At 41.3% G+C, this 25,000-nt stretch overlaps 1 protein-coding gene across 1 annotated transcript in view; it reads left to right on the forward strand.

Annotated features, from left to right (window-relative positions):
• The window catches only part of kcnh5b (potassium voltage-gated channel, subfamily H (eag-related), member 5b), a gene marked incomplete at both ends in the record, with an annotated part of 89,622 nt that extends 71,011 nt beyond the window's left edge, over nucleotides 1–18,611 (forward strand). The window contains 2 exons of the mRNA XM_083892096.1: nucleotides 5,136–5,332; nucleotides 17,418–18,611. Of these exons, the coding sequence (XP_083748222.1) occupies nucleotides 5,136–5,332; nucleotides 17,418–18,611 (1,391 nt within the window). The remainder of the gene's footprint in view (nucleotides 1–5,135; nucleotides 5,333–17,417) is intronic.
• Nucleotides 18,612–25,000: the final 6,389 nt, after the last annotated feature.

Below are 25,000 nucleotides of genomic sequence, written 5' to 3' on the forward strand. Positions count from 1 at the left end.
ACATCACCGTCTTGAGATTTACTCGATTAATCCAGAAAATAATACTCAGATTAATCAAGTTTGACATTAATTTTAGTTGCATATGGCATTAAATTTGACAAAGGTTTTATATTTTTCGTTAAATTTAAACAAATACACTGTTTATATGAAATAGTTACGTTCGTCACCTTGGGGACATAAAGTGTCACCATTCAAACCAATTATAAACCCATTTAATTGAACATAAAATCCTTATTTCCATGTTTATATACTTTAATTCTGAGTTCCTTACTGCATATTTATATATATTTATTTTGGTCGTTTCTTATCATTTTGACTAATTTTCCTCTGTTTGGGATCGATGTAATACTCTGGTAATCCAGCAGGTGGCTGTAATAAATGGCCAGTGGGGACCATTTCTGAAAGTATTGAAAATGAGTTTGCCTTCTATTATGGAGAGAATTTGGTCATTTAAGGTGAAAAATAAGTTTCTCTGTTTATATCGATGGGACATTTTTGGCCCTTAAGGTGCTGAGAGGGAGGATTTTCTGCCTTTACCCAAAAATAAAGCCTGAAAATAGATGTTACCGTTTATCCCAGCATGTGTGATCTCTTCAAAGAACATTTTGTAAATGAGGCGTGAACTCATTGTTGATGTCACTTTGAGCTTTTTGCCATCAGCAGAAAAAGAAATGACCTGTGGGCAGGAGTGAAAACACACAGCACTTTATCTGCTCGTGTCAAGCTTTTAGCTGGACGTCAGCCCAGTGAAGAGGCTTTTCATTCTGCTGCTGCTGCTGCTGCTGCTGCTGCTGCTGCTGCTGCTGCTGCTGCTGCTGATGCTGCTGCTGCTGATGCTCTAACCCCCGTCAGGCCATTATCCTGTACAACTGAGTGGGTGGAGACACTAATTCAGCTCCTGGGACAAAGTCTGTCCACCAACAACAGCATTAATGGCCCTTATTGTACAACAGATAACACGACTGTTAAGGTTTGAAACGCACTCTTTCAGCTAAACGCTGTACTTTAAATCAATGTCAATGGGGAAAAATGGGGGTTGTGGACATAGCATGTTATGCTAAGAATATGGGTCGAGAACCGTGGGTCGAGTATAGACATTTATGTACGAGGTGAACAGTTGCTTGTGTAAAGCCAGCGACTGCAACTCTATAATTAATACAGTATTAGCGTATTTCAGTATTAGCATATTTCAGTATTAGCGTATTAGCGTATAGCTTATTTCAGCAGTAGCATATTTCAGCAGTAGCATATTTCATTATTAGTGTATTTCAGTATTAGCATATTTCAGTATTAGTGTATTTCAGTATAAGCTTATTTCAGCAGTAGCATATTTCATTATTAGTGTATTTCAGCATTAGCATATTTCAGAATTAGTGTATTTCAATATTAGTGTATTTCAGCGTTAGCATATTTCAGAATTAGCGTATTTCAGTATTGGCTTATTTCAACATTAACATATTTCAGCATTAGCATATTTCAGTATTAGCTTATTTCAGCGTTAGCATATTTCAGAATTAGCGTATTTCAGTATTGGCTTATTTCAGCATTAACATATTTCAGCATTAGCATATTTCAGTATTAGTGTATTTCAGTATTAGCTTATTTCAGCATTAGCGTATTTTTAGCATTAGCATATTTCAATAAAAGCGTATTAGCGTATTTCAGTATAAGCTTATTTCAGTATTAGCGTATTTCAGCATTTGGATATTTCAGAATTAGCGTATTTCAGCATTCGCGTATTTCAGTTTTTGCTTATATCAGTATTAGCGTATTTCATTATTAGCATATTTTAGTATTAGGGCATTTCAGCATTAGCATATTTCAGAATTAGCGTATTTCAATATTAGCGTATTTCAGTCTTTGCTTATTTCAGCGTTCGCATATTTCAGCATTAGTATATTTCGGTATTAGTGCACATCAGCATTAGCATATTTTAGTATTAGGGCATTTCAGCATTAGCATATTTCAGAATTAGCGTATTTCAATATTAGCGTATTTCAGCGTTCGTGTATTTCAGACTTTGCTTATTTCAGTGTTGCCGTATTTCAGCATTAGTATATTTCAGTATAAGTGCATTTCAGCATTGGCATATTTCAGTATTAACATATTTCAGCATTAGCGTATTTCAGTGTTAGCGTATTTCAGTGTTAGCGTATTTCAGCATTAGCGTATTTCAGCATCAGTGTATTTCAGTGTTAGCGTATTTCAACATTAGCGTATTTCAGCATTAGTGTATTTCAGTGTAAGCGTATTTCAGCATTAGCGTCTTTCAGCATTAGCGTATTTCAGTGTTAGCGTAGCTGTCAGAACCAGGACGTCTCTGCACTCCATGTTGACGTGAAACGGTGAGACAAGTCAGGCACAATTCATGTTAGCGATGTTCTCAGGTGAGCGGCTTTTACAAAAACCTGGTGATGGAGGTCGAGGCACCGGCGTTTCCGTCTTCCTCGCCACAGTCATCGCTGTGATCTTTAACTCCAGTGGAAGTGTCACACTTGTTTCACTCAGCCTCCACTCGTCCATGTGACCTGGTCCACATCCCTCACTAATTGGCGTGGGCTTTCTCCAGGGAGCTCATTCTAGACGAGTCCTGGAGGTTCAGAGAGAGAGAGATCAGGCCCTGGAGGACGCAGAGTGTTGAGATGAAATCCACTCACTCACTCACTCACTCACTCTTGTACTTCATACACAAGTAGTATGAAGTACATTTACTGTGTACTTTTGGAGTAATCCAAGGTTAAAATTCACTTTTCGTAACTAAAATTAGGTTAATCGTCCATTTTTGAAGAGGTATAAAATACACAATTTTTATTAGTAGTTTATGATTTCACTTTCGTTGGACTGAGTACCTCTTGTACTTAATACACAAGTAGTATGAAGTACATTTACTGTGTAGTTTTGAAGTAATCTAAGGTCAAAGTTCACTTTTCATAACAAAAATTAGGTTAATCGTCCATTTTTGAAGAGGTATAAAATACAAATTTTTCATTAGTAGTTTATGATTACACTTTCATTGGACTCACTGCCTCTTGTACTCCATACACAAGTAATATTACTTACTTTTACAGTGTAGTTTTGAAGTAATCCAGGGTGAAATTCACTTTTCATAACAAAAATTAGGTTAATCGTCCATCTTTGAAGATCTATTAAATACACACTTTTTATTAGTACTTTATGATTTCACTTTATTTGGACTCGGTACCACTTGTACTTTATGTGCAATATGAAGTACTTTTACTGTATATTTTTGGAGTAATTCAGGGTCAAAGTTCACTTTTTGCAACAACAAAAAATGTTAATCGGCCATTTTTGAAGAGGTATTAAAGACACATTTTTTATTAGTATTTTATGATTTCACTTTCTTTGGTCTTGGTACCTCTTGTACTTCATACACCAGTAATATGAAGTACTTTTACTGTATACTTTTGGAGTAATCCAGGGTCAAAGTTCACTTTTTGTTAATCGTCCGCCTTTGAAGAGGTAAAAAAAGCAGAGCTGCCGTAAACAAACATCATTTCCATATAATCTAATGAATGAACTGCCTTTTAATTCCCCTCAGCTGCTTTTGATGACACCATTTTGTCGTTCTTCATGTTAGAATATTTCTGTAATTATCCGAGTAAATCAGCGGCGTTGCCGTGGAGACGCTCGGGAGTGTAAGCTCGCGTCGGTCCTCTCTGGTGAGCATTAGCATTAGGAATTAATGCTGGCACTCGATAAGTCAAGTTTCCAGGTGGCAGCGTTTGGGCCCAGGCCAAAAGAACAAAGCAGGTCATTTTATTTCCCTCATCTTAGAATAGAACAACAACAACTTCCTCATGTCAAGGTAAACTTTAAAAATAAGTGTCCCAGAATGTGCTTTATTGCAATTAAAATGGACCAAAACTTGATTTAACGGAGGAAATATTAAGGATAAATAACCAAAATAATGAATGAAATAAGAATCTTTTACCTTTAACGCTTTAAAGCACAGGTGTCAAAACGGTGGCCCACAGGCCATATGGGGCCCCCCAATCAATGACCCATTTATTATCATTTTATAATGGAAACATGGCCCACAACCTCACCATCTTTTAAACACCGTTTAATCGCCAGTGAGGTGACAGAATATAATATAATACATGTTTGTTTGCAATGTTAGCAAAGTTGCCGAAAGGTTTTGCGGATTCAAAACGGCATGACCACGGCAACACTTGCCGTTTTGGCGAATTTCGACCATTCGCCACGAAACAGGAAGTGGCCGATAACTTCGGGATAGATTGAGTTCCACCGAATTTCCCCTAAACTTGGGGGGGAAGACGATGGCTTCAACTCAACAGGAAGTCGGCCTTTTGGAATTTTGGCGCCCATTTTGGCAATTTGCACTCGAGCTAAACACATCGAAAAGTTGTTTTTTTTCCCACTTTTTGTTCTCTAGGCCGGCCCCTTATTGACCACACTAGATGCTCATTGGCTCCCAGGTCAACCCTGCTTTAAAGCATGTTTTTTAGCTGACGACATAATTACATATATGTATATTCAGCATCCATTCATGTCATGTTTTCATCACAGCTGAATTCAATTTGTATTCGGTTAAAAGCAGTATCATATTTACATATAGTTCTAAGTAGACTTTGTATATTTGTACATGATTTAAGCTCAGATTACTCAAAAGAATTTAAAAAAAAGTTAAGTGAAGAACTGGTCTGGTAGCTTAGAGTTTACATTTACACGTGTATATATATATACAGTATGTACTGTATATGTCAAAGCATGTCAGATTTTTAAAATAGTTGTTTCTTATAATTTCCTCCGAGTCTCCGCCGTCGTTCCTTCTTCTCGTTCCGCTGGGATTAACGTGGGATTTGAGGCTGAATGTTGAACTCGTCTCATGGTTTCAGTGTGTGAAGGTGAAAGCAGCAGCTCTGGTTGCTAAGGCCAGGTGAATCTGTTGCTAGGGACGGAAAAAGAGTGTGTGTGTGTGTGATGCAGATGGTGTAGGACGTACAGTATGTTCAGTGTTGTATTTAATCTGGTTTATTTCCACACAGATAATCAGCACCATCTGCTTTTTCCACTCATGTTTTTTTCTCTTCTGTCTCTTGATGACGACCTTCTACTTCTTCTTCTTCTCCTCTGGTTCTTGGCGTGGTCAGGTAAAGGCGACGTGTTCGGCGACGTCTTCTGGAAGGAGACCACGCTCGCGCACGCCTGCGCTAACGTCCGAGCGTTGACCTACTGCGACCTCCACGTCATCAAGAGAGAGGCTCTGCTCAAGGTCCTGGAGTTCTACACGGCCTTCGCCAACTCCTTCTCACGCAACCTCATCCTCACCTGTAACCTGCGCAAGAGAGTGAGTTTTAACACACACACACACACACACACACACACACACAGTACAGACATCAGTTGTCAGTACCTGGACTTGTTGCCTTCTGATCACTGAAGATGACCTGAGTTTTTTCTTCAGATCTTCTCTTTCATGGTCTTTAATGAGGCTCAATTTATAAATGCTAAATATTTGATGTTGTGCAGAAGAGAAAGTGTGAAAGCTGTGTTTTTAATTAAAAGTACCAGGAACTTTAAACACCAGCAGGAACTAAGAGGTTCCTGGTCGTGGTTCCTGTGGCGGAAGCACACAAAGATCGTGGTCATCCATAGTTCCTGAGGAAGGTTCTCGGAGCAGTTTCTGGTAAAGTTCCTAGTTCTTGGAGAAAGTTCTTGATGTAGAACCCCAGACAGATCCCGGCCAGGTTCCTAGTTCTTGGAGAAACTTCCTGATGTGGAAACCCACATAGGTCTGAGTTCTGAGTTCTTGAGGAAAGTTCTTGATCTGGAAACCCACCAAGATCATGGTAAAGTTCCTAGTTCTTGAGGAAAGTTCTTGATGTGGAAACTGAGATAGATCGTGGTAAATTTCCTAGTTCTTGAAGAAAGTTCTGGATGTGGAAACCCACATAGATCATGGTAAAGGTCAGAGTTCTTGAAGAAAGTTCTTGATGTGGTAACCCAGATAGATCCTGGTAAAGTTCCTAGTTCTTGGAGAAAGTTCTTGATGTGGAAACCCAGATAGATCCTGGTCAACTTCCTAGTTCTTGGAGAAAGTTCTTGATGTGAAAACCCACCAAGAATCCTGGTCAAGGTCCAAGTTCTTGGAGAAAGTTCCTGATGTGGAAACCCAGATAGATCCTGGTTAAAGTCCTAGTTCTTGGAGAAAGTTCTTGATCTGGAAACCCACCAACATCCTGGTAAAGTTCTTAGTTCTTGAGGAAAGTTCTTGATGTGGAAACCGAGATAGATCCTAGTCAAGTTCCTAGTTCTTGGAGAAAGTTCTTGATGTGGAAACCCACCAAGAATCCTGGTCAAGGTCCAAGTTCTTGGAGAAAGTTCTTGATGTGGAAACCTAGATAGATCCTGGTCAAGTTCCTAGTTCCTGGAGAAAGTTCCTGATGTGGAAACCCACTTAGATCGTGGTAAGGTTCTGAGTTCTTGAAGAAAGTTCTTGATGTTGAAACCCACATATATCCTTGTCAGGGTCCAAGTTCTTGGAGAAAGTTCCTGATGTGGAAACCCACCAAGATCCTGGTCAAGGTCCAAGTTCTTGGAGAAAGTTCTTGATTTGGAAACCTAGATAGATCCTGGTCAAGTTCCTAGTTCCTGATGTGGAAACCCACTTAGATCGTGCTAAGGTTCTAAATTCTTGAAGAAAGTTCTTGATGTTGAAACCCACATAGATCCTTGTCAGGGTCCAAGTTCTTGAAGAAAGTTCTTGATGTGGAAACCTAGATAGATCCTGGTCAAGTTCCTGGTAAAATCCCCACAGATCCTGGTCAATCACAGCTGAAGCCTCATCTCTTTACCTTTTGAACTTTGATGATGAGCGACAGTCGGAGAACCTCTCTCCATGTTCAGATGATTCAAACCTGGAGCCGGGCTTTGATTGGCTGCAGCTGTCACTCAGCTGACACCGTGTCTGTGCAGAGAACGAGCAGAACTTTATTAAAACGCCAGGTTCGAGCGTCTGCTGGGAAATCTGCGAGGGCGAATCAGGGATTGAGGTGTTGAAAAGGACATGTTTGATATTCCTGGAGCTTTATTAGAAGAGAGGAGTGTGAAGGATTCAGAGCAGCTGGACGTCTGACCACACTCCGCTCCTGGTTTTCTTTTTCTCTGGTGATGTCAACAATAAATGATACAGTGGACAAAGGTCGCCTTGTTTGTTTAGGAGTAAATTATTCTCTTATTCTTTACAGATTAGACTTTATTGATGCTTGTGTTTTAACAATCTTGTTTTACCTTATACTACTTTTACAGTCCTTGTTAGTATTCATAAATCCCTACGTTCACTTTTAGTTTCACATAATTCTAGTCTACGTACGTCAAGCAACTCAGGGCCTGAAACTGTAGGTGGCGTCGTAACACACAAGGGAGACATTTAACTAAACATCAACTTTACTTCTTTATTGCACAAAATTCAAGCACTTTTCAAAGACTTTTGTCTATTAAGGGCGATTTTCAAAAACTTTCAAGGTCCTTGAATTTTTTTTTTTACAAATTCACAAACTTTCAAGGACCTGTGAGCGCTTTGAGGCACAACATTCAAGCACTACCAATGACCCATGTCTATTAAGGGTGATTTTCAAAAACTTTCAAGGTCCTTGGACATTTTTTGTTAAATTCACAAACTTTCAAGGACCTGTGAGAACACTGAAGCACAAAATTCAAGCACTTCAAATGACCCATGTCTATTTAAAAGGATTTTCAAAAATATTCAAGGTCGTTGAACTTTACTTTTTGTCATATTCGCAAACTTTCAAGGACCCATTGGAACACTGAAGCACACAATTCAAGCACTTCCAATGACCCATGCCTATTAAGGGCAATTTTCAAAAACTTTCAAGGTCCTTGAATTTTTTTTTTTTTTTACAAATTCACAAACTTTCAAGGACCCATTGGAAACCTGAAGTACACAATTCAAGCACTTCCAATGACCCATGTTTATTTAGGGTGATTTTCAAAAACTTTCAAGGTCCTTGATTTTTTCTGTTAATTTCACAAACTCTCACTGACCCGTCAGAACCTTGAGGCACAGAATTCAAGCACTTCCAATGACCCAGCTCTATTTAGGGTGAACTGACAAACGATGCCATTCGCAGACTTTGGCCCCCACTTAAGTGTTTGGCTCCTCCTGTGGACACACCCCCCCCCCCCAGTGATGTGGACACGCCCCCAGTGTCTAAGAACAGAGAATGTAGCAGAATTTTAACATTTTAGACCCATTTTTAAACACTTTTTTGACTTTTTTCAGACAAGATATTTTTTAATCACTTTATTATTATTATTTATGTGTGATGACGAGTGGGTGCTAACATGCTAGCGTGCTAACGTGGTGTGTCTGGAGGCCTGGACGAGCAGATTGTTCGCTCAGAGGAATTGACTCCAGGGTTTAAGCCTAAAGCCTGAGAGGCTTTTACCATCTTCTGCTGCATTATTAATGTGACCCTGTGTGTGTGTGTGTGTGTGTGTGTGTGTGTGTGTGTGTGTGTGTGTGTGTGTGTGTGTGTGTGTGTGTGTGTGTGTGTGTGTGTGTGTGTGTGTGTGTGTGTGCGCGTGGGCGTGCGCGTGTGTGCGCATGTTTTTTTTCAAAGAAATCAGACAGACACAAAGATAATTGTTGTGTTTTTGTGTTCACGGTGATGCAGTAATTCAGTGTATTTACTCAGACTATTCTAGGGCCCCCTGGTGGACATTTAGGGTTACAGTAAGGGTTATGTACTGTACCAACTCCAACCCTTTTTGGATTGGAGATGGAGTTCATGGGGTCAATTTAAGGTTTTTAAGGCTTGAGATAAGGGTTAAGGTGTTTGTGGGTTAAGTTAAGGGTTAAGTTAAGGGTTGGGCATTAGTTGTGATGATTAAGTGAACGACTCATTCATTCATTCATTCATTCATTCATTCATTCATTCCTCTCATTGTGTACCAACATGTTCCCATTTCTGCTCAATGACACAAAAGAACATTTCAGTAAACTTTCGTCCTCGTCTTTGTTTCTATTTTTACTCTCATCACTCCCCCCCCCTTCCTCCCCCTTCCTCCCCCCCTTCCTCTCCCCAAACTGTGGCTAAATGCATTCTGGGACATCTGGTATTAATCCCCGTCCTGAGGGACTTCACTGATCATGGTCACTTCACAACACGAGCTTCAGCTTCAGGGAAAAACTGGACCAAATCCACGTTTGGAGAAATCTTTGGTTCAGCTGTAAAAACAGAAATGTAGAACGTGAACGTGAACGGGAACGTGAACGTGAACGTGAACGTGAGTGAACTCAGCTGACGGAGACAGAACTGGTCACATGACCACGGTCATGAGTGGATTAATCTCATCACTCACACATTCATCACAGCTGAGAGGGTTTTTAAATGAGGAATCTAAATATTAAGGTTAAGATTAAGGGTTTTTGAGGGTTAATTTAAGGGTTAAGGTTTTTTGAGGATTAAGTTTAGTGTTCTGGTTTTTGATGGTTAATATAAGGGCTATGAGTTTTGAGGGTTACATTTAAGGGTCAGGGTTTTCAAGGATCTAGATTAAGGGGTTTTAAGTGTTAATTTAAGGTTTTTTAAGTATTTAGTTAAGTGTTCAGGTTGTTGATGGTAAATTTAAGGGCTTTGGTTTTTGATGGTTACATTTTAGGGTCAGGGTTATTGAGAGTTCAGATTAAGGGGTTTTGAGTATTCATTTAAGTGTTATGGTTTTTGATGGTTAGTTTAAGGGCTACGATTGTTGAGGGTTCAATTTCAGCTCAGGGTTTTTGAGGGTTTACATTAAGGGTTTTTGTGGATTCATTTCAGGGTTGCAGGGTCTTTTCAAGAGTTTTGAGGGTTAAGTTAAGGATTGTTTTTTTTTTAGGGTAAGGAGTTTTGAGATTTGGACCTTTTTTCTTTGATCTCATGGTTTCCAGTGATATAAAAGACAGTTTTTGTGGATTCAAGACATAAATATGTCTAAGTGTGTGTGTGGATACACAGTTAAGGGTTTGTTTAATGGGAAATTCCAGCAGAACTGAGGGACGGTGTGTGTGTGTGTGTGCGTGTGTGTGTCATCATATGTTTTACATAACTTTCCATATCCTAATGTATTTTTAATGTATTCTCTCTGGTCTGTATTTAATCATCACACATCCCTTTGATTTAAGAAAAACATTCACGTTGTAACAAAGGTAACACAACAGTGACACACAACACTGACACACAACAGTGACACACAACAGTGACACACTGCTATATTAGCATTATGAGACATCATTACACAGTTACATTAGCAAAGAAATTAATCTCTGACTGCCTACTCACCTATGCATGTGTGGGTGTGTACATATATATATAGTATAGTATATAGTATATACAACTTATATTATATGTTGTATGTACTGTATATACTACTATACTATATGTATATATATATACATACACATCACAGGAAAATCTGGAAACACCACTCCTGTGTTTTTGTGTCAGCAACTATGCACTTGTAAAAGATGATAATCCCTTAAATTAACCCTAATTTTAAAGGTCAAGTTAAGGGTTTGTGTTATTGAGGGTTAAGAGTTAGGTGTTTTGGGGATTATTTAAAGGTTGTTTTTTTACGGTTAAATGAGGGATTAGGGAGTTTTGGGGTAAAAATGAGTTTGGATATTTGAGGGATAATTTAAGGGTAAATGTTTGTTTTTGTGGGTTAGGGTTAAATGAAGATTTTGCCGTTCAGTTGTGATGTTAATGTTGAGATAAGGGTTCACAGATTGTCTTTCAGTGTCATAAAGGACAACAGTCTTTGTCTCTCAGGTGTGAAGACGTTTTAAAGTCAGATTATTTCAATACTGAACTATTGACTCTGTGAAAGAGATCGAAATCAGATTAAATTTAGCTTCTCTGTCTTCTCTCAGTCGCTCTGTGTGTGTGTGTGTGTGTGTGTGTGTGTGTGTGTGTGTGTGTGTGTGTTTCTATTTTTAGCACTTTCATGAAAGCAGCTCCTCGTGTGTGTGTGTGTGTGTGTGTGTGTGTGTGTAGCTCTAATGCCCCTCTCTCTCTGCTGCTCTCTGTCGCTCGCTATTATTGTCATTTTACTTTACTCACTGAAGCAGGAATTGCAGTCGATATTCAAATGCAACACGCACACACACACACACACACACACACACACACACACACACACACACACACACACACACACACACACGCACACACACACACAGTTCAGATATTTCTATTCACTGCAGCTTTGGTTGTGTGGGTTAATCCAGCTTCTATCCATCACTTTGACACTGTGTGTGTGTGTGTGTGTGTGTGTGTGCGTGTGTAAAACAAAGAACTGCAACTCAACAAAAAGAATTTAATCAAGTACACACACACACGCGCACACACATACACACACACACACACACACACACACACACACACACACACAGAGCAGTTTCTCCTCCAGTTTCCAGGATTAAACTTCCTTCTCCAAACCTCTGCAGGTCATTACTGCACTTCACCCTGTCACAACCACTGCTGCTCACTGCACACACACACACACACACAAGAAAAACACACACACACACTCAAAAGATAAACATACACACACACACACACCCTCAGTGTGATACGACCAACCGTAACTGACAGAATCTCAGGGATTATTCCAAACATTTCAGTTTCTAATCCCTACAATATCGACACCAGAGACTTGTCATGTGACGCAGATGAACACATGAACACGAGTGAGAGCTTTAAATCCTCATGTTCTTTAAAGGTCCCCTATTGTGAAAAATCTACTTTTTGATCTTTTAGTACTTATATTTGGGACTCAGTGGGCCATACCTGTCCCCAAAATGTGAAAAAACAAGACTCAGTCATGTTTTAAGGCCACATTATACTTCTCCGACTGCGTATGCGTTATCCGTCTGCGTCACCACGGAGACGCCTCGAGCATTTATACTTCTGCGTCGTGGTGACGGAAACTCGCTGCAATTTCCCGCCCGATCAGTAGGGGTCGCTGCGCAAGGTTGTTGTGCTTCTGGCTACAGTGAGCAATGGCGTCCGAGAAAGAAAGAGAGAGAAAGACTGTTGTTGTTGAAACAGTGGCCGTTTCTCACTTTTCTGTGTGACGGAACGCAGTTTTAAGATAATTTGAGGCGAGAAATTGGCCATTTAGAGTCTAAACATGTGCTGTGTGTGTATAGATATGACGTATTTATAGTTCGGCAGCGGCGTTATCGGCGGGGATCAGCTCCGCCTCTGTCAGGACGCCCGGAGCGCACTGAGAGCCGGCACAGAGCAGCTTAGCTCAGCCTGTCCTGAGGACCAATCGTAGCTCTTGCCGTCTCCGTAGTCCCTTGACGGAGTGACGGACACTTAAAAAATATTTTGTGCAGACGGAGACGACGCAGAGGCTCTTCGACAGTCTCTGCGTCGACGCAGAGTCTCTACGTAGCCTACGCAGAGCACTTTACGCAGAAGTATAAATTGGGCTTTAGTGGTTCCACTTTGTGTAAGTATAGGCGATAAAACACACGATGTTTACACCTCCTGACCAAGTGACGACAGTGCGGACATTTCACCGTGAATGTTGGCACCCCGCCAGGCAGAGTACTTCACAGAGTACTTCACAGAGTACTTCACAGAGTACTTCACAGAGTACTTCACAGCTCCACCGTAGCTCCCCCTTGTCCCTGTGAAATATGAGACTGCAGGTTAGGGAGGAAGAGTGGCTGCACAGCAGAGCACAGTGTTTTACACAAACTTCCAGCCTCAGAAGATTTTTGTGTCCAGTGGATATATTTTATTTACTAAAGCATGACACAGACATGTTCATTAGGGCACCAGGACCTAGTTTAACTTGGGTTAATAGGGTATAATATGGGACCTTTAAGGGCTGAACGTATTAAAGCTGCAGTACGTAACTTTGGATCACTGTCATTCTGACTCTTTGTTTTTGAGAGTTAAGATAAGGGCGAAGGGATTTTGAGGGTTAAGTTAAGGTTAATTTTTGACAGGTAAGAGTTTGTGTTTGTGAGGGTTAATATGTAGGGCTAAGGGTTTTTGAGGGTTAAGATAAGGGTTTGTTGGGTTAATTGAAGGGTAAGACTTTTTGAGGGTTAAGTTAAGGGCTAAGGGTTTTTGAGGGTCAAGTTAAGGTTTTGCATTTTGACAGTTAAGGTTTTATGTTTTTTGGAGGGTTAAGGGTTTGTGTTTGTGAGGGCAAATATGTAAGGGTTAATGTTATTGATAATGTAATGTAAAGGTAAGGGTTTTTGAGGGTTAAGTTAATAATTGTGGCGGTGCAATTGGGGGTTGGGGTTTTCAGGGGTTAGTTTAAGGGATTGTATTGTTTATGGTTAAGTTAAGGGTTAGGGTTCTTCAGGGTTAATGTAAGGGTTATGGTTATTGGGAGTTAATGTAAAGGTAAGGGGTTTTGAGGGTTAAGGGTTTTTGATGTTAAAGTTTTGCGTTAGGGTTCTGAGGGGTTAAGTTAAGGGTTTTTCAGGGTTAAGTTAAGGGTCAGGGTTATTGAGGGTTAAGTTAAGGGTCAGTGTTATTGAGGGTTAAGTTAAGGCATATTGTGATATCATGATAAAGTATCTGTGGTGACTTTCCTGGTTTTAAAGGCTGTGGTTTTGAATAAATGAGTGAAAAACATTTCTTCTCAACCAAAGGCTGCCTTTCTGTCGTGTTTCCACGTTCTCTCCTCGTGTTGTTGATCCACACACCAGTTGGAGCCGCAGTTACACTGGTGCGTTCAGGGTCTTTTTCTAGCATGGGAATTTACATACACGCCGCGCCGCACGGCGCATTAATCGTTTTTCTTCGATTTTTTTATGATCGCGAGAAGCCAAAATCGTGGTCATTCTATGCATTACGGTGAAACGCAGTAACAACGGGTAAACGGACATTACTATGGGGTATATGGAGCGGGGGTTGTGACGACGCTGCATGACAATAGGTGATAAGTGGCGACAGTTAGATTGACACTCTCCTGGAAGCAGTGGATGTGTGTTTACCTGGGTCTCATTCACATGTAAGTGATCAGACACAAAACCGAGCGTTCTGAAAAAGGCTGTTTTAACAGAGTTATTGAACTGTTATTGTGCTTCATCCTTATGATATTTTGACTAAAGCATGACACAGACATGTTCATTAGGGCATCAGGACCTAGTTTAACTTGGGTTAATAGGGTTTAATATGGGACCTTTAAAGCATCATATTTATGTTGTATTTGAGACATAAATCACTCAGACTTTAAAGATTCTCCTTCATCTTCATCCGTCTCACGTTTGTTATTAAAGAGTAAAAACTAAACTCTGTATTGATTTTAAATTACACACAAACATCTGATAATGTGATCAATAACTGATCAATAACCCAATCAGCTTCATCTGTGGCTCAGCTGCACTTCCTGTCACTCCTTATTAGGCTGCTGATGCTCCTCCTCCTCTTCCTCGTCTTCCTCCTTCTCCTCCTCCTCCTCCTCATCCTCCTACTCTTCTTCCTCCTCCTCTTCTTCCTCCTCTTCCTCCTCTTCCTCCTCCTCCTCCTGCTGTAAACTTCTTCTTTTAAACTTCTTGTCTCTTCTCTTCATGTTAATGTGAGACGAGAGCAGCTCATGTTTCATTACCCTGAGTACACACTGTGTGTGTGTGTGTGTGTGTGTGTGTGTGTGTGTGTGTGTGCGTGCGTGCGTGCGTGCGTGCGTGCGTGCGTGCGTGCGTGCGTGCGTGCGTGCGTGCGTGCGTGCGTGCGCGTGCATGCGTGTGTGTGTAATTACATAAATTCTCTTTACATCAGCGTCTGCAGAGTCAGGTGATTTAACAATTTGTGATTCTCATCTTCCTCTAATGAGTCAATATCTCACACACACACACACACACACACACACACACACACACACACAGGAACACACACACACACACACAGGTTTGTGCAGCTGTTCTCCTGAGGACTCTGCATTGACGTTCATTCATTTAAACAAACTAAACAAAGCCTCATCACTAACCTTAACTAGAACTAGTTAATGACTTCACCTCAACCACAACTAGTTCAGGGTTAAGGTTTGTGAGGGTTAAATTAAGGCTTTTTGTTCCTTTAATTTTACTCATCTATTCCTCCAGAGTTAAGGATTAAGGCTTTTAATGGTTAAGTTAAGGCTTTTTATTCCTTTTTTAACTCATCTCCAACTCTAGAGTTAAGGGTGAAGGCTTTTGAGGGTTAAATTAAGAGTTTCTTTCCTTTACTTCCTGTCTCTTCCTCTAAAGTTAAGGTTTTTGAGGATTAAGTTAAGGGTTTTTGTTCCCTTTCATCCACTCTCCTCCTCTAGAGTCAAGGATTAAGGCTTTTAAGGGTTAAGCTAAGGCTATTTGTTCCCTTTTCATCCCCACTCTCTTCCTCTAGAGTTAAGGGTTTCTTTCTTTTACTTCCCCTCTCTTCCTCTAGATTTAAGAGTTAAGGTTTTTGAGGGTTAAGTTCAGGGTTTCTTTCCTTTACTTCCCCTCTATTCCTCTAGAGTTAAGGTTTTTGAGGGTTAAGTTAAGAGTTTTGTGCCTTTTCATCCAGTCTATTCCTCCACAGTTAAGGGTGAAGGTTTTTGAGGGTTAAGTTAAGGCTTTTTGTTCCCTTTTCATCCACCCTCTTCCTCTAGAGTTAAGGGTTAAGTTAAGGGTTAAGTTAAGGGTTTCTTTCTATTACTTCCCCTCTCTTCCTCTAGATTTAAGAGTTAAGGTTTTTGAGGATTAAGTTAAGAGGTTTGTGCCTTTTCATCCAGTCTATTCCTGAGGGTTAATTTAAGGCTTTTTGTTCCCTTTTTTTTTTTTTTTACTAATTTCTAACACTGGAGTTAAGGATTAAGGCTTTTAAAGGTAAAGTTAAGGGTTTCTTCTTTTTTTCCTCGTTTCTTCCTCTAGGGTTAGAGTTTATAATGGTTAAGGCTTTTTTTCCCCCCTTTTCTTATCTCCTCTCTTCCTCTTGTTTGTTGCTCTCTTGTCATTTTTATTCTCTTTGTGTGTGTGTGTGTGTGTGTGTGTGTGTGTGTGTGTGTGTGTGTGTGTGTGTGTGTGTGTGTGTGTGTGAAAACACTTCTCCATGAATCTTTGCTTTGTTTTCAGTGAGCGTCGCACAAAGCAAAACAAAACTATGAATACTATTACCACAGAGAATAGTCTATAGTGTACATACATACATATGCAAATCTGTGTGTGTGATACACTGCCTCACTGTGTGTGTGTGTGTGTGTGTGTGTGTGTGTGTGTGTGTGTGTGTGTGTGTGTGTGTGTGTGTGTGTGTGTGTACACATTAATCTTACAGAATATTTCCTCCTCTCTTTCTAATCCCACATCTCCAGTATATGTAATGTAATGTTGTCTATTTCCTTCCTTCGCTCCAGGCTGAAGATCATGACCTGACTGAAATGAAGACATTACTCAGCCCCTCCCCTCTCTGTTTGAAAACTCTAAATAAATCCTGACTCTCTCCGTCTGCTCCACTCTTGAATATTTAAAACCATGGACATAAAATGTGTTCAGGCGGCTCACAAACATGACCCTGCATTTGTTTCCTCTCCTCAATTAGGACTCACTCTCCCTGCACCAAAGCCCATAGAGAAAACCAGTGATTTTAGCTCACAGGGACACAGGATCTGCTGGTCCTCTGCTGCCTCGTGTGGTCACTTTGTGTCACTGACGTATATTTAAACAAAAGATTTTTAAAGCCGAATTGACAAAATAACACATTGTAAAGTAGTGATGGAGGCAGCAGTGGATCAACAACTCCTGTGAACTCCTGTGTGCTGTGATGTTAAAATCACTGGTTTACTCTATGGACTTTGGTGTGGGAGAGTGAGTGGTTTATAAACTTCAGTTTAACAGTGAGATAAAGACGTGAACATGTTTTTAAGACGTCGTAGACTTAATGTGACATAGATTTTATTGATATATTTCCGCTAAGAGGCTGAAAACTGAAGTTTATAAACCACTCACTCTCCCACACCAAAGCCCATAGAGAAAACCAGTGATTTAACATCACAGCACACAGGAGTTCACAGGAGTTGTTGATCCACTGCTGCCTCCATCACTAACTTACAATGACTGATTTTAGTGAATTCGGCTTTTGAAAATCTTCATTCAGATAAAAATCAGTGACACAAAGTGACCACACGAGGCAGCAGTAGACCAGCAGCTCCTGTGTCCCTGTGAGCTAAAATCACTGATTTTCTCTATGGGCTTTGGTGTGGGAGAGTGAGTGGTTTAGACGTAAACATGTTTATTTAAGATATCGTAGATTTAGCCAAGGCTCTATATAAGTCCATATTTTCAGGTCATGGTACAAACATGGTAGATTTGATTAAAGCGGCTAAATTCAGTTCCTCTGTGTCTCAGCTCACCGACTTTTCTTTTTTTTCTCCTGCGACAGATAATTTTCCGCAAGATCAGTGAGGTGAAGAAGGAGGAGGAGGAGCGTCAGCGCGCCAAGAACGAGGTGCAGCTCACCATCCCGCAGGACCACCCGGTGCGCAAGCTCTTCCAGAAGTTCAAGCAGCAGAAGGAGCTCCGCAGCCAGGGGGCGCCGTCGGGCGCTCAGCTGGACCTGGAGAAGAACCAGCTGCAGGTGGAGCAGCAGCAGCAGCAGCAGCAGCAGCAGCAGCAGCAGCAGCTTCACCCTCGCAGCCTTCAGCTCAGTCACTCCAGCCTGCAGCACTCGCTGCCGCTCAGCCTGCAGAGGGCGCACTGCTCCTCGCTGCAGAACGGAGCTCCGCCCTGCAGCAGCAGCGTGCTCACCGTGTCTCAGGTCACGCCCATGCAGAGCTCGCTGGCGTACGGTCACGCCGCCGCCGCCGCCGCCGCCGAGCCCAAACAGAACAACTGTGACGTCATGGAGCTTCAGCCCAGCTCCGCGGGCGAACACGGCGCCGCCGCGCGCCTCAAGGTCAGCGGCAGCCCCGTCCTCGCCAGGCCGGCCGCCAGAGCCAGCGCGTGGATGCGCCTGAAGAACAACATGGCCCCCGTGGAGGCCAAGAAGGAGGGGCTTAACAACAGCGTGAAGTCCGTCTCCGTGGAGATGCTCTCGCAGGAGGGCAGAGGTCAGGACGCGAGGCGGGGCGGCGGCGGCGGCGACGTGGAGGAGGGCGTGGCGTCGGGCGGCAACCCGCTCCGCAAGACGGACTCGTGCGACAGCGGCATCACCAAGAGCGAGCTGCGCATCGACCGCGCGGGCGAGGCGCGCACGCCGGCCGCCGTCACGCCGCTGCTGCACAGCCCCCTCCCCTCGGCGGGGGCGGGGTCCCCTCACCCGTTCTGCCCCATCCCGGAGCAGGCCCTGCAGGCGGCGCTGCACGAGACGCGGCTGGAACTGAGGGACGACATCCAGACTCTGGGAGGACGCCTGGGGGCGCTGGAGAGCCAGGTCGCGGAAATCATCAAACTGCTGTCGGAGAAGAGGACGCCGTCCACGGCGCCGGCGTCTTCCTCCACAACCACCTCCTCGTCCTCCTCCGCCGCCGCCGTCGTGGCCGCCGTCACCACGCCCAAAACCAAAATCCAACGCCAGGACATTTTCACCGTGTCCAGGCCGGTGTCTCCAGACTCAGAGAAGGACGAGACGCTCTGAAGACAGCTGACCCAGCGGAGGACTCGCTCGCTCGCTCACGCCGCTGGAACAAAAACCGCCTCCTTTCACGTTTGCACACAGACTTGGGCGTCCGCCTCTCTTCTGATTGTACATACCTCTCTATGCATGTCCAGCTGGATTCTGGTCTGCCAAAGAAACACGCGGCGTACGTGGATCTCTGCCTGTATGTGATGATGCACGTCCAGTTTAAAGAGACATTTTATTGAGCTAAAAACTGTACAGACCAATATTTTTCATTGATAATTTACTATGTGGACAATTCAGGGTTTGCACATCAGTAGCACTACGAGCGACGGAGCGACGAGTTCGGCGGTTGTTTGGAAGTGTGTTTGTACGAAGAGGCGACGCACAGTCAGCGCTAACAATGCTAAATCTGCACCAGCTTAAGTCTGCACCTTTTTAAGAACACGTCCACGTCTTTATCTTCACTGTTAGACAAAGTTTTACAGCAGGAAACTGAAGTTTGTAAACCACTCACTCTCCCACACCAAAGTCCATAGAGAAAATCAGTGATTTTAACATCACAGAGACACAGGAGTTCACAGGAGTTGTTGATCCACTGCTGCCTCCATCACTAACTTACAATATGTTATTTTGTCAATTCGGCTTTTAGAAATCTTTGTTCAGGTTTAATTCAGTGACACAAAGTGACCACACGAGGCAGCAGTAGACCAGCAGCTCCTGTGTCCCTGTGAGCTAAAATCACTGGTTTTCTCTATGGACTTTGGTGTAATAATATAAATAAAACTTTAACACACACTAAACTATTAACATAAACTTTAATAAGACTTTAACCACAGGAAAGTGAAGTTTGTAAACTACTCACTCTCCCACACCAAAGTCCATAGAGAAAACCAGTGATTTTAGCTCACAGGGACACAGGAGCTGCTGGTCCTCTGCTGCCTCGTGTGGTCACTTTGTGTCACTGAGTTAAGTCTAAATGAAATATTTTAAAAGCCGAATTACAAATTCAGTCATTATAAGTTAGTGATGGAGGCAGCAGTGGATCAACAACTCCTGTGAACTCCTGTGTCTCTGTGATGTTAAAATCACTGGTTTACTCTATGGACTTTGGTGTGGGAGAGTGAGTGTGACACTGTATCACTCTCAGTGTGCGACTGTGTGTCAGTGACTCGTACACTCGAACACGCCTGAATCCCCCGAACTTTTACATTTTAAATATCAGAAAAGGGTTTTTACAGGTAGAGGAAAATATGCATGGATTATTTAGAAAATAGAGGAATGATTAAGGTTTTTATTGTTTTGTTTCCTGCCTGTGAGACGAGTTTATCCTGCTCAAAGTAACAAAGTGAAGTCATTCTGAGGTCAACCTTTTTTTAATATCACTTGTCCAGATTTCTTTTTGTGCTTCTTTGTAATAATTTCTACTTTTGTGTTGTTTTTGTTGTAAACCTCCTCCTCCTCCTCTTCCTCCTCCTCCTCCTCTTCCTCCTCTTCCTCCTCCTCCTCCTGGTGTCTATGCATAATCTGGATGTTAGACCTTTGTTTTGAAATCATGTCACTGAATTGTTTATGTTCCTCTGCATGAATCAGGGATGTGACGGGAAGCACTTTGGGTCAAAGGTCAAAGGTCACACACACACACACACACACACACACACACACACACACACACACACACACACACACACACACACACACACACACACACACTCTCCAGTAATAATTATATATATTTATGATGTGTTTTTTTAATGTGCATGCAAAGGAGCAGTTTTATGCTCTAGTGTGTGTCAGACTGCGACTCTGGATGTCAAACCCTGACGTTTGTTTGGATTCTGTCCTTCGTCCTTGTCCTGCTGCTGCACTTGTCTCACACACACACACACACACACACACACACACACACACACACACACACACACACACACACACACACACACACACACACACACACAGGAGGCAGAATTAAACCTGATTTATTCTCTGTCGCTGGACAAATCAGACGGTTTTATTTGTTTATTTTAAACTCCCACACCTCTGTCGTTGTCTGTTTTCAGGTAGATTTTTTTTGTTTTGGAAAAACATAAAATCAAAGATAAAGAAACAAGAACACGTAACATTTGGCTTCCACAATGTTGAACTAAATTGATCTGTAATAATAATTAAACTCTCAACACAGAGATTAAATCAGGTTCACACAGAGACACACGCCGTCATCAGAGCCTCACTTCCTGTCTTTGTTTGTTTGGTTTTTAAATCACTTCCTGTCTTTGTTTGTTTGTTTTTTAAATCACTTCCTGTGTTTGTTTGTTTGTTTTTTAAATCACTTCCTGTCTTTGTTTGTCTGGTTTTTAAATCACTTCCTGTCTTTGTTTGTTTGGTTTTTAAATCACTTCCTGTGTTTGTTTGTTTGTTTTTTAAATCACTTCCTGTGTTTGTTTGTTTGTTTTTTAAATCACTTCCTGTCTTTGTTTGTCTGGTTTTTAAATCACTTCCTGTCTTTGTTTGTTTGGTTTTTAAATCACTTCCTGCCTTTGTTTGTTTTTTTAAACCACTTCCTGTGTTTGTTTATTTGTGTTTGTTTATATTTACAGTGTGGCCGTGTGTGAGTGAGTGAACCAGGTGACAGGAAACGGACAGATGTGACGTCAGAGTTCAGGTGAAACAAAAACCTATTAGATCAGATTATATCAGATTACATCAGATTATATTGGTTTACATCAGATTATATCAGAATATATAGGATTACATCAGATTACATCAGATTATATCAGATTATATCGGATTACATCAGATTATATCATATTACATTAGATTACATCACATTTGATTACATTAGATTAGGTTATATTAGATTACAGTGGATTACATGAGATTAAATTACAATAAATTAGATTACAGTGGATTACATTACATCATTTGATTAGATTAGACTATGTTGGATTAGACTTCCTTCCTCCCACACTGGGGGAACTGAACATGATAGAGCAGCAGAAAGGTCAAAGGTCGACCTTATTTGCTCTATGACGTTAAATGACCTTGAAATGTAAGACTCTGTCACGTTTTAATCTGGATTAGGACAGAGCTTTTAAAGGCCGCTGTCGTGTAAATGAGGACTTTTTCTTTCTTTGTTTTATTTATTTGATCGTTTCCTCCTCAGTTGTGACCTCTGGGCAGATTCCTCCTGCAGCCGTCAGGTGGTAAGTGCCTTGCTCAGCGGCAACTTTGTTTTCACTTTGGTGACGGGCGGTGACTGCAGCTGAACACACACACACACACACACACACTGAGCTAAGCTATGCAACACGTGATTCTTAAATGTTTGCTTTGAACGTCGTTAGTTTGCTTTTTTTCTCGATGAAATCTGTAGATTTGAGCTGAGACGCTGCATGAAACCGTCTCTCTCTCAAATATTTCTATTTTTTAAACCATGAACAAGCAAATAAACGTGGATTAAACGAAGAAGAAACAAAAACACGTAGATTAAACAACATTAAGGAACAGATGTAACAAACATTAGCACAAAAACAACTGGCGATAAAACGTGAAAATCTCACATTTAAATGACAAAAATTGCGCCGCTTGTCTACTCACAGCCTCCACTAGAGGGCGTCGCTCTCACAAGTGGAGGAAAACGGCGCCACCACCAGGTCACAGTGTGTTTCTCTGTCACTTCACGTCCAACACAAGGAAAAAAAACAAAAGTGATCTCAGCGGCGAACGTGCTAAAGGCTACGTGCTAAAGGCTACGTGCTAATCTATGACAAAGAAACAAACGGCACAAAAAAACAAATAAATCATTTATTATTTGTGTAAAATAAAAATCTGCTGCAATATTTTTTAAAAAATGGCAATAAATGAATATAATGAAAAATTAATAAGATCATTTTTATTGATTATTGATTGTTTTTTCTGAAAGATTCCTTCACACCTCTGTTCCTCTTTTCTTTCTCTTTTCCATGTCCTCTTCTTTTTCTTTCTTCCTACTCCCTCATTTCCTTTCCTTTCTTCCTTCTTTCACTCCTTCATTTACTTCCTTTCTCCCTTTTTGTCAATGTCATCCCCTTTTCTTTCTTTCCTTGGTCACTTCCTGACTTTAACCTCCTCCTCTTCGTCATGTTGACATTCTGGCTCCGCCTCCTCCTCATGTTGACATCATAGCCCCGCCTCCTTTCCCTCATGTTGACATCATGGCCCCCCTCCTCTTCCTCATGTTGACATCATGGCCCCCCTCCTCTTCCTCATGTTGACATCATGGCCCCCCTCCTCTTCCTCATGTTGACATCATGGCCCCCCTCCTTTCCCTCATGTTGACATCATGGCCCCCCCTCCTCTTCCTCATGTTGACATCATGGCCCCCCTCCTCTTCCTCATGTTGACATCGTGGCTCCGCCTCCTCTCCCATAAATAAATAACTGATTAATTATTGACAGAATCTTCAGAAAATCGTCTCTTTCTTCATAATCTGATCATCACGTTGATCAGTTACAGCTCAGATTTAATTTAATCTCATTTAATCTCTGGATGATTATTTTCTGTTGTTTCTCCTGGAATATTCTGCTCTGAATTTCTACACTTGTTGTTTTTCTTTTATTGATTGATTTATTCAGGTTTTCTGGGGTTTTTTGCAGCAGTTTTGCTGACGTTCATGTTGTTTTACAGCTGCTTTCAGATTAATAAACAAACGTCTGGGATTAAAACCTCTCTCTGTCTTTAACACGTCCTAATGACTCATCAGGATTGTTTTCTAACTCTTTCATGACTCATCAGGATTATTTTCTAACTCATTAATGACTCATCAGGATTATTTTCTAACTCTTTCATGACTCATCAGGATTGTTTTCTAACTCTTTCATGACTCATCAGGATTATTTTCTAACTCATTAATGACTCATCAGGATTTTTCTTTAACTCATTCATGACTCATCAGGATTGTTTTCTAACTCTTTCATGACTCATCAGGATTATTTTCTAACTCATTAATGACTCATCAGGATTGTTTTCTAACTCTTTCATGACTCATCAGGATTATTTTCTAACTCATTAATGACTCATCAGGATTATTTTCTAACTCATTCATGACTCATCAGGATTTTCCTCTAACATTGATGACTCATCGAGATTTTTCCTCTAACTCATTGATGACTCATCAGGATTTTCCTCTTACTCATTCATGACTTTCTTCTCATGATTGACGTGATGACTCATCAAATATCGTTCAGCAGAGAAAGGATGAGTGAATGTTGCTGTGTTAGAAAATGAGACGCTGCACAGATTAAACAGAGATTAGGATTGGTGACACAAACAGATTAAGTTAGAATGTAAAAATCCATGTTTAATTCAGTGGTAATAAAAGAATCAAACTGAGGTGTGTGTGTGTGTGTGTGTGTGTGTGTGTGTGTGTGTGTGTGTGTGTGTGTGCGTGCGTGTGCGCGTGCGTGTGCGACTTTCACATAGGAAACCAGATTAAATGGAGCAGAAAGAAACGAAAGTTCTTGTCATTGTTTTTCTTTTATTGATCAAACGTCTGCGTGGAGAAGTTTTCACTCGGTTACATCACACACACACACACACACTCAGGAAAACAAAAACATTACTCAAATAATACATTTCTCATGTTTACACTCTGAATGAATGAATGAATGAATGAATGAATGCCGCTAAGGACAACATTTGCATATCTGTGCTTTACTTTATTTATATTTCTAGCCACTCTCTTTGTTCCTCGTGACCAGATCAAACCAGAAGAAGAAGAAGAAGAAGAAGAAGAGTTGACCTCTGCTCTCTCCTTCTTGGACGTGTTATCATGCTCCAGAGGTCAAAGGTTATCAGTGCAGCTCCTGCTTCTAATGAGGACCAATCAATGGTGAGTGTTGATTATCTTTGAACTAACTGAGTCACATGTCACTTTATGATGATGATGATGATGATGAAGGTGTGGTGAAGGTGTGGTGAAGGTCACAGAAACATCCACTAATTACTGAGACACTGAAACCTGGAAACTTCACACATCTGCACATTTATTATTATTTATTTATTTATTTATTAATCTTGGGTAAAAAAAACAAACAAACAAGGAATTAAAGTTAGAATATTTTTATTTTATTTCCAAAAATTTGTTTGTGTGGGTATGTTGGGGTCAAAGGTCAGACACTTGGTGGTCCTGGTGTGTGTTGGGGTCAAAGGTCAGTGGTCCTGGTCAGACAAAGGTCAGACACTCGGTGGTCCTGGTCACACACACACCACAGTGAGTGTGTGTGTGTGTGTTGAGGTCAAAGGTCAGACACTCGGTGGTCCTGGTCTCACACTCACCGTAGTGTGTGTGTGTTGGGGTCAAAGGTCAGACAAAGGTCAGACACTCGGTGGTCCTGGTCACACACACCACAGTGAGTGTGTTTGTTTGT

Source organism: Microchirus variegatus (genome assembly GCF_963457635.1).
Source record: "Microchirus variegatus genome assembly, chromosome: 7".
Taxonomy (NCBI): Eukaryota; Metazoa; Chordata; class Actinopteri; order Pleuronectiformes; family Soleidae; genus Microchirus; species Microchirus variegatus.